Source organism: Alosa pseudoharengus, unplaced genomic scaffold (assembly GCF_046254945.1).
Source record: "Alosa pseudoharengus isolate Yale_2024_CS ecotype anadromous, Long Island Sound unplaced genomic scaffold, YU_APseudo_1.1 YU_APseudo_1.1_scf_16, whole genome shotgun sequence".
Taxonomy (NCBI): Eukaryota; Metazoa; Chordata; class Actinopteri; order Clupeiformes; family Clupeidae; genus Alosa; species Alosa pseudoharengus.
In genome coordinates, this window is record NW_027468630.1 from 19,909,395 (window position 1) to 19,926,173 (window position 16,779).

At 45.8% G+C, this 16,779-nt stretch overlaps 1 protein-coding gene across 1 annotated transcript in view; it reads right to left on the bottom strand.

Annotated features, from left to right (window-relative positions):
• Positions 1-252: 252 nt before the first annotated feature.
• Positions 253-16,779, bottom strand: part of adamts17 (ADAM metallopeptidase with thrombospondin type 1 motif, 17) — a 75,275-nt gene continuing 58,748 nt past the window's right edge. Inside the window, exons 17-23 of the mRNA XM_076287369.1 lie at positions 15,032-15,189; positions 13,250-13,409; positions 9,593-9,728; positions 7,226-7,430; positions 6,777-6,929; positions 681-858; positions 253-492 (exon numbers count right to left, since the gene is read on the bottom strand). Coding sequence (XP_076143484.1) covers positions 341-492; positions 681-858; positions 6,777-6,929; positions 7,226-7,430; positions 9,593-9,728; positions 13,250-13,409; positions 15,032-15,189 — 1,142 coding nt within the window. The 3' untranslated portion in view covers positions 253-340. The remainder of the gene's footprint in view (positions 493-680; positions 859-6,776; positions 6,930-7,225; positions 7,431-9,592; positions 9,729-13,249; positions 13,410-15,031; positions 15,190-16,779) is intronic.

The following is a 16,779-nucleotide window of genomic DNA, read 5'->3' on the forward strand; positions in this document are numbered from 1 at the left end:
TGTTCTCACACTGTGCAACAGCCATCCTGATGGGCTGAACAGTGACCTCTCATGTCTATAAGTCACTCACTTTGGTTTACAGCAAAAGTAAAATAAACAAAAAAAAGTGTTTTCAAGTCATCTTAACATCTTTTAGCTTTAGATCTCACTTGAAATGTATGTTCATGCATATGAACAGTTTATAGACTTTTATGATATTACTCCATCAATATTAATGGACATAACAGTAACGCCTTCTATCATCATAATAATAATAATAATAATAATAATAATAATAATAATAATAATAATAATCTGAACATGCCAAATGAGACAACCCTATCCATCTGCTGCGAGGTCATTAACTGTTGTGTGGCATTTTGTTGGCATAAAAGTCTCTACAGGTCTGGCAGCACCGCTGGTACCACCGCATGTCCTGGCACAGGTTCTTCTCCCGGACCACCCTGCAGTACACCGTCCACTGGTCTCCCGTGCACTTGTACGTCAGCGCCGCTGCAGGGAGATGCCAACACCATACCATGAGGTCACTTTCACCATTCGCAACGACTCATGCAATAACTCAGAACTTGCATAGGCATTTGGCCCACAGTTACCAAACAAGGATACAAGCTTAAAAAGAGCTCACAGTGGCTTTGATGGGGGGTGGAGGCATGTGTGTGTGTGTGTGTGTGTGTTCTTACCCAGTCTGGGGGAGGTGATGGTGTTGACGTTGACTTTCTCGTTGCACGCCCCCAGGTGGCACTGCCGGTAGGCCGGGGGCTTGAGCACGGCCGGGCAGTCGTTGCCATGGCGACCGGTCACGCGGTGCATGCACTGGACGACTCTGGACTGGAGAGCCCGTCCGCATGAGGAAGAACACTGCAATGCATCACAGGCAGACGGTTAATTCACACTCTCAGAGCTGAAATGGAGGACGCTAGTTTGGTGTGTTTTATTGCTAGCTTGTCTTTTGACTGATACAGCTGGGGAAAGAAAGAAAAGGCAAAAAGAATACTCAAACAAATCAGCCAAATTCAGTGCCTCAGGGCAAAATGCTTGAAAGGCAAATTAGTCTGACATGAAATTATACTTTCAAGACTGCTAAAGCAAACTTACAGGAAAACTTTCTCACTCTTGAGAGATCATTATGACTGCAAAAGGCCAAGCGTACAGTACATTTCATCAGGATGTTTGCATGATCAATCTAGATATAATGAGCCATACCAGGCACTTCAGGGTAATAAATGCTAAATTAATGGGGCTCTTCTCCACTGCTGACTAGTCATGGTTTTAGAATCTTTTGTACGTTTCAGTTTTGTGTCAGCCTGGCTAGTATCAGACCGCTCCTCATATCTGAACTGAGATTGAGAATGGGTCTGGGGACCTTTCATTCACTTTCCAAGGGGTGTAACCAGCAATGACCAAAGCTTTTTGGAAGTGCAGCAAACACCTTTTTCTTGTACGCAATAAAAAAAAAAAACAGAATCAAAGGAGCACAAACATTTTACATTTGTTGTTTAGGAAGAGTGCACTTCACCCAGACCATGCCCTACAGATCAACAGTAAGAGATTATGGTAGTAAAAACTGTGTTGAAAGGCTTCCCCTTAAACTTCACAATGCACTGGGCCAAGAAGGAATTAGTGGCTTCACACATGTACATGTATGTTTGGTTTCAAGATGCAGACTTGTTTTCTTGACATTTCCTTGACTGCACAAAGAATGCCCAGCCCATCTCGCAGATAGATCCCAGTATGATCTAATAATAATCATTCACTGCCATCATGCTGCTTATTTCTCCACATGTGCGAGACCGTAACCAAAACTGATCAGGATGATCAACAGTGTACGAGCATAAGCCTCTAAATCAGGAGACAGACACGTCGTAACTCACTCATCGTAATTCACATTTCTGAAATTGGGACAAATTGAAAAAAATTGTTGGCTGGATAAGGCATTTCATTAAGCATCCCATGAGACATGCCAGCAGTCAGAATCCAGATAAGGCTTGGCTGTGATCTCCGCACTCACGAGAGATTCGCTCCCCCACGGAGGCGCATTTGCTAATAACTTGGCGTGCTAAATTCAATCGGCTTATCAGAGTGATACTTTAATACTCTCTAATAAACTTATTCTTTGATATGTTTAGGATGAATGCCGCCATTATATGAGCTTGGCAGAAGCAAACACACTGAGAGAGTGGCAGACTTACAATGATGACTGTTTCCCTGAATAGATCCCCACTCAATTAGGCAAAATAATCCCACAACAAGTCACAACACTCCGAATAGGCCCAGAGGGAGGGGGAAACTAGTCGGTACCATTTATTACAGATGTGTGTGCAGCTTCTTCTTCCACACATGACAGAATTAATCTGTGTGGCTCTTGCAAACAAGAGCAGCCCAAAGTCCTTTCATCACAATACACTGTTTCACCCAAGGAGAGAGGGAACGAGGGGGGAAAAAGTCAGAGTGGTGAAAATGAAATCCGTCATGGCGACTGGACTGATCAACCGTTTGGCCTACCATCGGAGTGCAGTAAAATGGCGTCAGCCGTGCAGAGCATAAAACCCCTTACAGTGTGCCACTGAGGGGCCGGCCCTCCTATGGACTAGCATGCATCATTAATGGGCAATGACACCATACGCTAACACACAAGCAGATCTGGCCCTATGGCCTCTGTGAGAGTATTCAATGGCACATCAAAGCTAATGGTCCCCCTAGGTGCCTGAGCTAAAGTCTGCTTACTGTTAAACGTCAGAGCTGGATGGATGTGTGCACCATGACAGGGAACTCTGTGAAAGGCTACCTTTAGGCAGAAAGACAGACATACTGGGGTTTCATGTACTGTAAGTGAAACAAACTGCTTCCAATCCTTTACATTAAAAATGCCAATGCAGTCACAACCCGAGGACAGAGGGACTTGTTCCTCATGTAAATCACCATTGTTTATTCCCTTGAGAACGTGGGTTCATGTCACACAGAATGCAGATAGAGACAAGCAGTTCATCTGGTGACCTGGACCGTCCACTCATTCACTGCCTTACACCCCAAAACTTTTACACAGAACCACAACTGATACTGCTAGAGCAAACCCAGTTTGAGTTTGAAATGAACGTTGCAGTTTTACAGACAATTTTACAACATGATTTTTTAACATCCCATGGAGTAAGCAATGGCACAATCTCAGTTTATATCCTATTTGCACTCGCAAGTTATTTCCCCCCCCCCCATAACAGCATGACTATCTCCATTCTGCAGACAGGTCACACACCACAGTATAAATCACACTAGTCGAATGCTGATTCCCTATACAGTAATCTCCTCTAAAGCCCCGATCAGCACATTCTCCAGGGGATCATTAATACTGTAATACTGTTACAGGGCACAGTCCAGCCCGAGCTGGCCTTTAAGACATGCAAGGAAGAGGGGGCCCATTTCAGCCATTGGCAGGAAGAGCGACATTTCAAGGACCGCCTTGGCTTCAAATGAGAACTCTGATTCTACCAAGACCATCTAGTAAAACAAATGGCTTGATTTCACCACGACTCTGTTGCGAAATCAGTGTGAAAGGGAAAACCATGGCCTCCTGGTGAAAGAAAAGTTTGGTTTTTACCAGCTTCTGCTGAAAGTTTTATCTGCATACTGTTTTCTGTCTTTCTGTCAGTCTTTTAAAGTCCTCTAAAATAAGGGCACCCTCTCCCCATGGGTCTATCTCTCCCCCTCTCTCTCTCTCTCACACACACACACACACACACACACACTTGTTTGAACTCAAGGGTTGTGCTTGTCATCTGGAGATAGGGACAGCCGTGGCTTGATTTTGCTCAGCGAGAACCATATGTGGTCCACTCCTGAACAAGAGCCCGCTCAGCTATTTCATTAGCGCCAATGACGTCACAAGGGCCCGCCCCACGCGACGTGATTAGCTCTTTACAGCTCTGTTCGCCTCGGCCTCGTGTGCCCCCCTTCAAGCTTTGACACACAAACTCTGGCTCCCAGTCGCACTCGCGCACGACCTTCGCGAGTCTTTCAGCAGTCTCCATCTCTCTCTCTCTCTCTCTTTCTTGTCGACGACGACTTTAGCAGATGTGCGGGGCGAGGCGGCAGGTTGAAAGGTGAGCGCGCCCACACTCGGCCAGTGCGCACGGGGAGGCATAAAGCTCAGAGTTTTCCAGTTCCTTTTTGGCTGAGAGAGGGGGGAGGGGATTTCACGACTCCCTGCTCGCCCTGTTGGACTGACCTTCAGGCTCACGCCTGCTACGGGCTCTTGAAAGTCACTCATAAAAAAAAAAGAAAGACATAAAAAGACACAAACAGTACCAAGTAGCCACCAAGCACGAAGGCAAAAAAGTCAGCCAGTCAAAAGATGACATCTGGGTCGAGAGCAATCTCGATTTTATGACCCTGTGCGAGAATGATTACGAGATTCTTCGATGTCTGCACCGAGACAATGTTAGCCAATACAGGCTTTCAGTTGAGAGATTTAGATCAGAGTGACAGAGCTCAAAAACAACATAATTTGTATTATAATTTGCAGCTTACAATTGCTTACACAGCTATGGTGCTGTGACTAAGTTGTTAGTAGAGCAGCTGGATATATAGCAGTTTACCAAACACACCTTTTCAGTTTGTTTTCACTTCTGAAAAAGTACAGCACAAAACCGGTGATAAAGGGAAGATAATCTCCAGCCAGGCTGTTAGTGTTCTTTTCCACGCATGCTGCTCGTGTCAGTCTCAGACCTCTCTGTGACCGTTGGACATTAAGTGGTCTTTAGAGGTCAGTGAGTTACTGCCGGCAGTAACCAGGAGAGAAGACTACAGTCGCTTCCCTTCAAACAAGTCTGAGTTCACCGCAGGCAGCAGATGAGTTGCTTTGGCCATTTTGTGCTTTCTGGACTCTTTGACCCTATTTGTGAAAATACCGTAAACTTGTGGGAATGACTGAGGATTAAACATGACTGGCAAGTGGCATTGTTTTCCTCATCAACAAACAGGGCCTTGCTCTAAGAGTCTGGCGCCTGCCTTGTTTAGCAGCTTTAATGAGAAATTGGATTCACACTGTCCTCTCTCCCAGTCGGAGGGGTGGTTTTCGCCGAGTAAGTAGATGCTCATTACTGCAGCACAGTGAAAAGTAACCGCTGCAATGTTGTTCTAGGAGATTACCCAGAATCCTCAGGGGAACGATGAACGAAGGGCGACAGAGATGGGGAAAACAGCCGTGATCTGTGCTCTTGGCAGCGGCAGTGGCAGTGGGCACAGGCAGAAGCTGGTGACAGCCACAATGGATAACCAGCCCTGGAGAATGGAGTTAACCAGCTTTCCACCGAACCACAGCAGCGGCAGCAGAGACACCGAGCACAGATGTGGCCCAGCCCTGCGCATCTCACTGTCAATACATCTGCAACCAGATCTCCTCTGGGTAGAAGGTCATTTTGGGTAATGCCGAGTATGTAAGACCATTCCATAGGAAAACACATAAGCTCAAAATAGCATCTGTGCTACAAAAACTAACTGTGCAAGTGTACACAATAATAGTTAGTATCCTTAACAATATTCCTAAACTTTTTAAATGTTCCTTCTCAATGAACTTCAGTTAGATCTCATGCTAATTCATGAGACTGTGGAGTGCAGTTTTTCATTCTAAAAACAGCACAAGATGTGAAGGGGGATACACTGCAGACAAAGGACATGGAACCGGCTCAAACTGACAGCTCACAGCTGGGAGCACAAGTCACACTGTTATAGTATCAAAGACGTGCCTGCCCTCATCAAAATCATTCAAAGGTGCTGAATGTATTTCATATCTGATCAAACAACGCATCAACAACTAGCGATTGCCCCCCACACACACACCGAAACAAGAAAGACAAGAAAGCCAGTTGAGGCGTGTCTTCAAAGCAGGCACGCAGTCAGAGTGGGCCAGGACTTCTTAGAGGAACTCCGTCAGCCCGTTACCGCAACAGACAGGTGCAGTTGAGCAATTTGTCAACATGCCTGCATTAGAACTGGCACCGCGTCCGCGTCCGCCACAGCATGGGAGAGCGTGGGAGAGTAAATCGAGTGGAAGGGGACATCTGGCTGGAAGGAGTGCTTCCTTTTTTTCTCTCTCATTCTGTATTTTCTCCTAAAAAATGTAGATTAATGATCTGGAGAAGGATATATGTCTTTCCCCTGTTTTTTTTTTTTAGGGAGACAGAGACAGAGAGACAAGCTTCCTCCATAATAGCTGACAAATCCGTGATTGGGAAAGGACACTCAATATCATTGCCAAGGCTGTCACAGAGAGATGACTATTCCAGTAATGGCTCCTCATAGAATATATGTTTTCATAGCGATTTCAGGGCTTGCAGTGCTTGAGGGACTGCATGCGTGTGCGCCATCAACATCTCGAGCTGTCTGCTGAGTACACTCTGTGAGTTGATGGACAATGTGTGTCTAAGAACGCGAGACGCTTTGGTGCATACTGTACATGCACATAACAAGTCAGCATCAATTGCACATATATATATACTCTAGAGTGCATTTTCCATTGACATAATAGCTCAGCTACAAGTTAGATGCAAGAGTGAATGTCAGAACAGATAATGACCATGGTCTACTGTTTCAGTGAGCAAACGGCTATAACCTTCAACTGAGAATAGTGCAACTACTGTAAGGCTAACAGACACGGGCACTCAAATCCGAATGTGGTATGGACACTGCAACCTCCCCCCCAGCTGCCCCCAGCAGACTACACATCCCTGGGTTTGAGAAAGGCGCTATATAAATAAAACATATCATTTTTTTTATTGTTATACCTTTGACCAGTCTCCAGTCTTCCATTCGTAGCACTTGGAGTGGTCCTCACAGGCCTCCTCCTCTGCCGGGCGGGACACGGGGTCACAGCGGCCCTGGGGGTTGGTGCAGGTGACGGTGCGCCTCCGCGTCCCACGGCCGCAGTCTGACGAGCACTGTGTGGAGGAGGGGAGGGGGGACTCAATTATGGGGGCGCTCCTCTAGAGCCTCTCTAGCAATCAACTAATGAACTGAAAAGAGAATCCATCAAGCGAATGACAGAGAGAGAGAGAGAGAGAGAGAGAGAGAGAGAGAGAGAGACAGAAAAAGAGAAACAGAAACCACCATACTGCCACCATGAAAATTGGCAAGAAACATCTTCGATGTTACACCCCCCCCCCCAATATATGTGGAAGCCCATGCCCATGCTGTGGATGTGTCCAAAGTATAAAGGATGGAGGTTGAGAGGTACCCTGGTCCACTCGGAGGCCTCCCACACGGTGAGGCAGTCGCGGCCGTCGCAGCCCTGCACAGCCGAGGGCTTGCCGCTGACACAGTACAGGTCCCTGGTGTTGATGTAGGAGCCGTTCTGGAGCTGGTGCACGCACACCACGTCACGCAGCTGCAAACCCTTTCCACACGTCACCGAGCACCGCCCCCAGTCCCCGGTCACCCAGCTGAGAGAAAGAGAGAGAGAGAGAGAGAAACCAAGAAACAAATAAACAGGGAAAAAGAGAGAGAGAGTGTGAGAGAGAGAGAGGGTGGGGTGAGGGGAGATACACAAAACACAGACAGAATGAGTCATGCAACAACAGCAGAGAACAAAATAGACATTTGACACTTTTCACAATGTCATGCTTATGCAGCAAATTTTGCTGGGTGCACATCCCCTGTGGCTAAACAACGTGGTAGAAGACAAAGCACCCACCATCAGCATGGGAAATAACCTCAGTGAAGCCTCATCCTCCACTGGGGCCCACAGCGCCACAGTGAGGAGGCAAAAGGTAAACACACCGACCCTCACACTTGACCCCCTCGTTACCATGGAAACGCAAATTAGGGGCAAATGCAAAAGAACATTATGATATGCATGAAGCTTTTACAGGACCATTCAAACAGCTGCTAATTAATACAAAAGTTTGAGAATATGCAGCATGTACTGTTCTATGGAGATGACAGAGTAGCGAGGAACATCTGAGGGACTTTCGGAAAGCTGTGTTCTCTCTAAAGTCTAATACACAGATAAAGCATGGCTGTGTCAGAACTACAAAAGGCTGGAATGCTCTCTTTCGTTTCCTCAGATCTCCATTTAAGCCTGGGAGCTCCTTTCTGGTTGTCTTCACCACAGATCCAGGATGCTTCCTCTCATTACCGTAGCTTTGAGAGTCCACAAAACACACACAACACGTGCATCTGTAGATCTGCAGTGATGACTCTGAAGCGTGGAAAATAAATGGTTTCAGCAGCTTTGTGAGGGAAGACATAAATAAGATTGACTAGCTAAGCTAAGCACGGGAAGGTTTCTGCACACATCTGTCACTAAAGATCTAAGGGAGAGAGCCTGCAGCCTCGACACGCTATCCCAAGCACACAGTCAAACTGAAAAGGACCATCAGGCGATCAAGAACAAAATACATTGATTAGCACACACTATTATCTGAATCTCCTAAAAGAGTCTTATTATACTATTTAGATTCCAGGCGGGTGGCTGAATGTTGACTCAGACCATCCTTGGAGAGAACCAGGAAAAAGTCCTATTAATCTTACAAGCTTAAGTCTGTTGGTTATCTGCAGCACTCTACATCCTCTGAGAAACACCAGCCACGGCAGCAAAGCCGTGTCAAGTGAGTGACAGGTGGGGCATGGGAACACTCTAGGACAGGTCAGCCCTCAAGAATGAGCCCATAACAATGTCCATTACATCTCTGTGATCTCTCAACCCCGGCGAATGCGGAACCCTCGACATATCTCCGAGGCATTGACAAAAAAGTTAACCGCTAGACAGTTAAGTGACCAATCGTGCCTTGCTGCCTCGCCACCGTCGTCTCTCTGTTTCTTCCATCAGGGCGCCATCTCTCTCTCTCCGGACCGCGGACAGTCGCGCGAACTGCTGCAATTCATTAGCGCCTCAAATGAGACTTTTATATTTCCTCTTCCGCACGTCACCACTGCAGCTGTGCAGCTGCACACAAACACGGGCTACAGGCTGTGTGTGTGAGGGAGCGTCGGCGTGTCAGGGGCTCAATGGGAGTGAGGAAAAGGACATGGGGGCCCACACAATGCGCCCACATACACACACACAAACTCAACTGGCCTTTATGTAAGACTGCTAGGTTTCGTCAGAAAGCTTTTCTTAACTGTTTTTTTTGTCATCAGTCTAAAATTTAAATGCAGTGCACAACTTAACGATGCTGCACACATTAAAAATCTTGCATGAGCGGTTTAATTCTTTAATTGCATCAAAGCTGAGCTCAAAAAATATATTTCCAGACACGTTTCCCAAATAGAGAACATATGAGGAAAACCAGAGCACACTGCACTCTTTATTAAGTTTGGTTGGGTGAATGGGCTATATTTAATAATGTTCACTACTGCTGGCTTTATTGAAGACAAGACTATAATACTTCAATAAGTGGCAAAATGCTAAACTTTCATAACAGTAGACCACCCGTCTCAGCTAACTAAGATATATCACCTTCTTTTGGAGTGGAAACCTGTGCTCTTCAATTCTGTGCCTTTTCTCTCCCTCATAAATGTGCAAATGGGACTAAGCTGAACAATTAGCCTAGCGTTTCCTTGGTTACGCACACCTGAGGTTCTGCACTGGTTAGGCTCTTACCGGTACTGGCACGGGTGGGTGTTGCAGTGCCGAATCTGAGGTGCTGGTCGGTTCTCGGGTTGACAGTGGCTGTCATTCACAAGAGTCATGGTCTTGTTGAGCAGCTTCATGCAGGACACCACCGTCTTTCTCTGGCCTGAGGACGTAAACAGGAAAAGAGTCATCAAAACACACCGTCAATTCCTGATAGAATAATTTATTTAGATTCTTGACAACACAATTACAATCATAGTAAACAGTCATCCAACACAATTAAATATTTTGTAAAATATTTGACTATTTGAATGAACTCGGTCATTTTACATGTGCTCATCTATTTAAGTCATTGAATAATATTGAGGTAATGGAACAGTTTGCTCCGGCATGACCAGACACATGTTGTTCAAGAAAAGCAAGGTATCATGTACTGCAACTCACCCACTGGCCAAGATTTAGCAAAGCCCCAGCTAACCTTTGCCTAATCTGCATCATAGCCTTGTCTAATTGAGAGGCAATTATGGACTAAAACATAGTTAATTAGAAGTAATGACCTCAATGGCAAATGGGGGCTATTTTTAGTGGACAACTAAACTCTGCCCAAATTAGTCCTGGAGTAAAGCACTGACCCTTCATACACAATGTGCGATGTGGCTCAAATAAGGGCCCGTAAAAGCATTCTTAGCCTAAAACAGAGGCAGTGTGCCAGGCTAGGGGATTAGCTCATTAATTTTCTGTTGTGATGAATGTGCCAAGCCAAACCAAGCAGTCAAAATCTTGTCCCCATACTGGGAAGCCACCTGGGGCAAACCAACTTGGATGGCAGGTGGCAGGGGGGTGAAGCATTTTTCAAAGAGCTTTATATGCAGCACTGTCAATTACATAGTTAGTCTGCTTCTTTGAGCCCCCCCCCGGTCAAACACACCCAACTGTTATTTAACACTACCTGACAATCATTTTGTGCATTTCTTTGTTTAGCATATACCCACTGCAGGTTGTAGATATGCAGTCCAAGGCAAAACTTGAGTCTTTATGACACAGGGCCAAAAGACGGTCACGAATTCCACGTCAGAAAACACAAAGTAGAGCGTCAGCGCGCGGCTTCAGCTTCGCTCTCTGTCGGGCCCTACAGAGAGAATCTTTGTGCTCCCCATTCAACAAGGAATCTCTTTGTGTTGTTTAGTCTATGTCTGAAATGTTACTTAAAAGGAACAATGATTTATGGTAACCACGGCAACTCAGAAGTATGTTCCATCTCGACAAGTTGCTGTTGGCCAACACTTAAGCACGTCTGCATGAGATCTCTAAACAACCCGAGGGCCACATCCAAAAGCACAAGGACGATCATTCAGTGTAGTCTTAGGAAATCAGTGATGTCTCCGTGCAGTTTACATTACAATTAGACCCATGATGACTGACTCCCTGGGCTGTCTCCTTTCCTCTGAGAGTCCTCCTCTCACACTTATTATTTTACATCAATTGGCAATTAGATGCCTCCAAACACCCCATATATAATATCAAGCTGGCTAGCTTTAACAGATGCTTTCAGAAGATGTTTCAGGCGATTACAGATATTGCTTTTGAGATTTTGTGTGATGATCCAACAAATCATTAACATCATCTTTCAAGAGCATTAAAGTATCACAAGTTTGAGAAATAAACGACAAAGTCTGTCCGCACGCCTCATATTTGGTTTAAAGTGGACATGCTGAGTCACTGTTTAAATGGGGTGTGAGTAGATCTATCTCTGCGCCAGCACAGACGGATAGCCGTGGTGCATGATGGGACGGGAGCGGCGCTGGGGTCGGATGGTGGCTCTCTCTCCCTCTCTGCTCTGCGCCCGTGGCCCCCCTGTTTGCCTCTGGCCTGTGTGAAGTGCAGCCTCGCTGCCATTGCCCAGAGACCACTGGGAACACCAAATTAGCGCACCAGCACGATACACGTGATATGTGGCACATTCAAGATTATGAAAGCCATTTTCACAACAGCAGCCTCGACTCGGGAGGGAAGGGGGACTTGTGTTGTGATTCGCCACACCCTGGACCCTCAGAACCGTTAAACCATCCCCGCTGATCAGCTCTCTCCCCAAGACATCCGTTCTCTTTTTCCCATTTCGCCACAGTCAAGGTCGTGCAAAGATGCCTTTTAAAGACTGAAGGAACAATCCCTTTGCCTGTGTCCTCACCAAAATGAATATTTTAACATTGGTTGGGAAGCACATTCCGTTTCAGCTTGGCGCACCACTGCTTTTTATCAAAAGAAAAATCATTTATTCCCTCTCAAACGTTTGCAAGACACGCATATAAATTTAATACGAATTCTTAACTGTCTGGGAAGTTCAACAGAAAGCAGCTGTCTACCAGAGTCATACAAGCGCAGTCACACCCATGAAAGCCAACAGACAAAGGGCTCACATCCTGCCAGAATTCAATCCAAAGTTATTAAATCCAATATCAAATCAGCAGCGGCTTGATTCAATTACAGGCAGTGGAGACTTAATGAGAACACTGCGTGAGAATTCAGCTTTTCAGATCAGCTAGAAGTCAGGCATTGAATCATACATAAACAAATAATTAAGCTGGTAGATCCTCAGAGACCATGAGTGTAGTCAGAGAGGTTCCCCATCCAAAAAACGAGTTTCAGGACAGCAGCCATTCTTTTCAACAAACTCCTGGGTCTCTCGCTGGAATCAGGCGTTTGAGATAGCAGGGAAACAATTCCACTAATGGTTTGGCACATCTGCTTGTGTGGTAAGCGTCAAGATTTCCAGTTCCCTGTCTCCATTTGTCCCACGCCCAAATAATTTCATCAACAGTAAGTAAATATTCACGAGAGAGAATACAGTTTGGGCACTCACTCCATGGAGAAAAGCCAAAAGGTTCTACAAAGTTTCAGGATTTTCTCTTTTTTTAAAAAGAACTCACACTTCCTTTCAGTGCAAGAGTCTACCTACTGTATACCTACAATGAGCTAGCAGTAGAATGTTGCCTACGTGGTGTTGGGCAGCCGTTGCTGTGCTGTGTGAAACATTTTTCGCCACACAAAGGCAACAATACAAGGCTACTTGACCAAAGTGGTCAATTAGCATTGCAGCTAGTGCATTCAAGTCCCGAGGTGTTTGTATAAACTTGTTTTGACTGCATGGTTCAGCCCTGCACCTGCCCGGGTTCAAACCCGCAACTCGCAGCACCTCCAGATTGGTAGCGATTGTGCTAGCATGGAAGCTAAAATCCATGGGTACTAGCATCTCTAACTTAAGACACTGGGAGGGAGGTTTACCTAACAAACAAGCTGCATAGCTACACACCAGCCTGCTACCTGTTATGCCCGGTGTAGGCCTACCCGGTGTACGGTCTCTATTCACCTTATTCCGCCACTTCCAACACTTACTACAGGGCGTATTACAGAAACTTCCTAACTCACAAATCCTATCTTATCTGTTTGACAACCATGGCCTATGTTTAGAAAGTCATAACAGAACAGCCGCTCCTAAGTCAGTGTTCTCCTAACTTCAGATAGGAAAGGTGTATTACAGAAATGTATTAAGTCACCAAAATCCTAAATAAATGTACGGAATAAGGCGAATAACCAGTAGATTTGTAAAGAGAGGGGGGGGGGGGGGGCGGTTTAGCCACAATGCTACCACCACAAGATTCTCATAGATGTCAAGAACAGGCTGACCTCCACCACACTGGACACTGCAGCCTTCCCAGCTGCTGTGCGTCCACAAGTAGAGATGCTTCGGCTCCCGTTGCGCCTCGCTGCGGTTCTCCTGGGACTGGTTCAGAGACACCGTGTACTCATAGTGGATCCCGTACGTCTGGTCATGGAACAGGAGCACCTGGACAACACAGTCAAAAATAGACTCATGGGTAAATTCCTCTTACACTGAAGCTTCAAATATTTCCATAGCATTTTTATGATATTCATATTTAGGAATTTATTTTAGGCAGATGTGGCAATGTCTGCTAAGAACATATAAGACATACAGTACAACAGTGTGATGGTATGACAGGAACATACCACCTTGTTGGGTGAACAGGAGGTATATCTCTAAATTAACCACAGACCGCAATTTCAAAGAAGAGTGTACCACCTGTGTTTATAATGACTCAATGTGAAACTAAAGAGAAAACTCCCCCCACGATAACAGCATGCGGATACTCTGTAGGACTAGGTCTTTTCAGGTGATACCTAATCAGACACTTTTGTCCTCGAGCGTTGGACTATTCTATGTAAATGCTCCATGAGCATGTCCCAGAACATCTGAGAGCTCTCTCCCACAGATGAGGTGTGCTCTGATCCAGGCTAGTTCCGCGACACTCCTGAGAGTTAAAGCATCACCAGACCTTACCAAGCCCTGCCGGGGCTCCGCGGCCAGTTTTGTACGTAGTAAAAGTCGGAGAACAGCCGAATTTTCCTGCACAAACCTGAGCATTCATTCAAGGTCAGGCTTTAGCGTCATAGCTTCCACTCGGGCCTCTAGGCTCGCCTGCAATTTAGCTAAATATTCTGCGGGGATGAAAACACTTGAGCTGTTTGAAGTCAAGTTACTATGATCCAAAGGGCTTCTCCCCACCTCTTTACTTGGCAGAAACTAAAGGCTGCTTTCGTTTCTTAATTAGGTTAATTGTAATCTCTTCGACTGCCTTGGGGCTTCCTTCACTTAACAGACTTCTTCTTTAAGGATCTTTTCGGGATGGGGTGGGTGAGAGGAGAACTGATTCTAATCTCCTACGTTTGACCAGGTCCAGCTATAAGGACGATCTTAAGTGAAACAAGGTGCTAAAAGGATCCGGTTTCATCTTTACCCATTTCTTATGTGCAGGTTTTTAGTAAACTATGAAGGAACATGATGTCATGAGGAAACCGAAGAATCTTACATACATTTCATGAGGAACAGAAGAAATTTGTTCCAGATTTTTTTCCCTGAAATGGAAGGCTCCAGCTCAAGCATGGGACTGGCCCGAAATCTTTAAATTATTGCCTCAAAATGAGGAGGTTGTGATGTCTGAGAGAGCGTTTCGCCTGTTTACCCTGGACCAGGCCGAGTCTGTGTGCTCTGACGTCCAAGCAAGCAAGTGCACTCATCTGTGCCCTGCATGTGTTTTCCAGTTCCAGCTAGCAGCCCAAACTTCCACTCAACGCTGGGGTCAAAGGGTTCTTTCAAAGACGAACAGCCCTCTCTCTCTCTGTCAAAGAGTCTCCCATACATGAATTCCTTTTCCACTAGATCCATGAGCGTTAATGTACACAAACGGATATCCTCCCGCAACATCAGAAGGAAAATAAGCGGAAGAGAGAGTATGCCTCCATAGATTGACCACATTCTTGCCCCTGCCCTCTTCCACCCCCCTTCCCCTGCCGCCACCACACACACACACACACACACACACACACACACACACACACACACACACACACACACACACACACACACACACACAAACCTAATGGCTTTACCATGAGGTGCAGAGGTGTCTTAGTGGGTCCCTTAGCAGACATCTTTTCCCACAGTCCCCGTCGCACGTAGCGCACCGTCGTACCGGCGAGCTCGAACTCCCCCGGCAGCTCAATCTTCCAGTCGCTGTTGATGGATCTCTTGCTTGAGTCTTTCAGCGCTGTGTTGGTTAAAGCACAAAGATTACCGGTGTGTTAACGGATCCAGTCTGGCTTACCGCAAGTCTTAAGGCAATGCATCAGAGTGACTTCATTGCAATTGAGAGCCTCAATAGATAACAGGAGTGTATGCAGCATTGTCAATATCAAAAGAAGATGGGGAAAAAAGTCTGTTTTATGTACAGGGCATATGCCAACAATTTGCTGAGACTGTGATGTAACTAAAAGGCACATATAACATCTATGCATTCCATATGTCTTCATTCGCCAGAGGTACATATAAATATCTACACATATAAATATCTATACATGCAGCATTGGCAACAGTTTATTACACTTAAGAAGGATTTAAATGCTGCATGTGTATGTTATGTGTAATTGCGGATAGAAACAGCTGTGAAGAGAACATCAGAACACCAGCAGAGTCCCTGAACATCTGAGCATAGCTGTCAGGCCCAGCATCCTGACACCTTTGTTTCCCATGCTTTATCATGGGATGTAACTTCCCCTGTAGCCGTTCCGCCTGATTGATTATTTAGTAACAGAAGGCGACCATGTGGGAGACAGCCGACATGGCAGTAAATTCAGATAAGATCAAGAACCCTATACTGCATACAGCTGTGCAAAGACGTTCACCATTAAAGATGTCTAATGTCTTAGGGATCTAATTGCATTTCAGTATTTAATAGTATAGCATATACACTGCTTACTTTTTTGTGCTATGCTATACTGAGATACTGTGCTTTTTTATACTGAGATACTTGTTTGAAAGCATTAAGAAACTCCTACAAACATTAATACATGCTTTGTACCTTTATCAAAATGTTACGTCCTGACTAATACTACCATCATGATGAGACAACCTTTTGCATATATTTAACATATCAATCTGCTTATACATATAGAACATATGCTATTAACCAAACTTCCAATTTAGAGTGTGTTCCTTCCTACACTCTACAATTACAATAAAGCTAAGCAAATGTTCTCGTAGATCAATGAGAGACTATGTATCAAACTATGTTGCTGCATCATAGTCCATCTGTTTGGTCCTACACTGCCTCTGCTGATATCCATTCTGAACAGCAGGGATGGTTACTGTTGGAGTGTGGAGAGAAAGGAGGGGACAGAGAGAGAGAGCCATGCACAGGGAAGTGGAAGGAAGGGAAGCGTTTTTGTGCGGCCGATGGAACAGATGTTCCCATCTCACTGGGAGGGGCTCTCTTTCAAGTCTCTTCCAGCAGCCCCGCGTGCAGATTCCAGAGAAGCCGCCTGAGTCCTCTCATTACACATGCAGCCCTCGGATGCTGCCAGGTGCGTGTTTACACATTAGTGTGCCGACGTTTCAGTGCCGCCGCCACCGTCGCCACCGCGCACCCAACCACGCGAGAGCGCGACAGAAGGAGTCTCGTGAAAAGAGCAAAGACGTTATAAATCCGTTCCCAGACATTCCACTGCCCACGCTTCCTCGGCACCCAAACAGATTGATCGGTCGGCTGGGATCTCGACATGCTGCGGCTGCCTGATAGAGGCGTGTACGGAGAGCCACTGCGCTACAGCAGCAACAACAAACACACGCAAGCCCTCAGGCC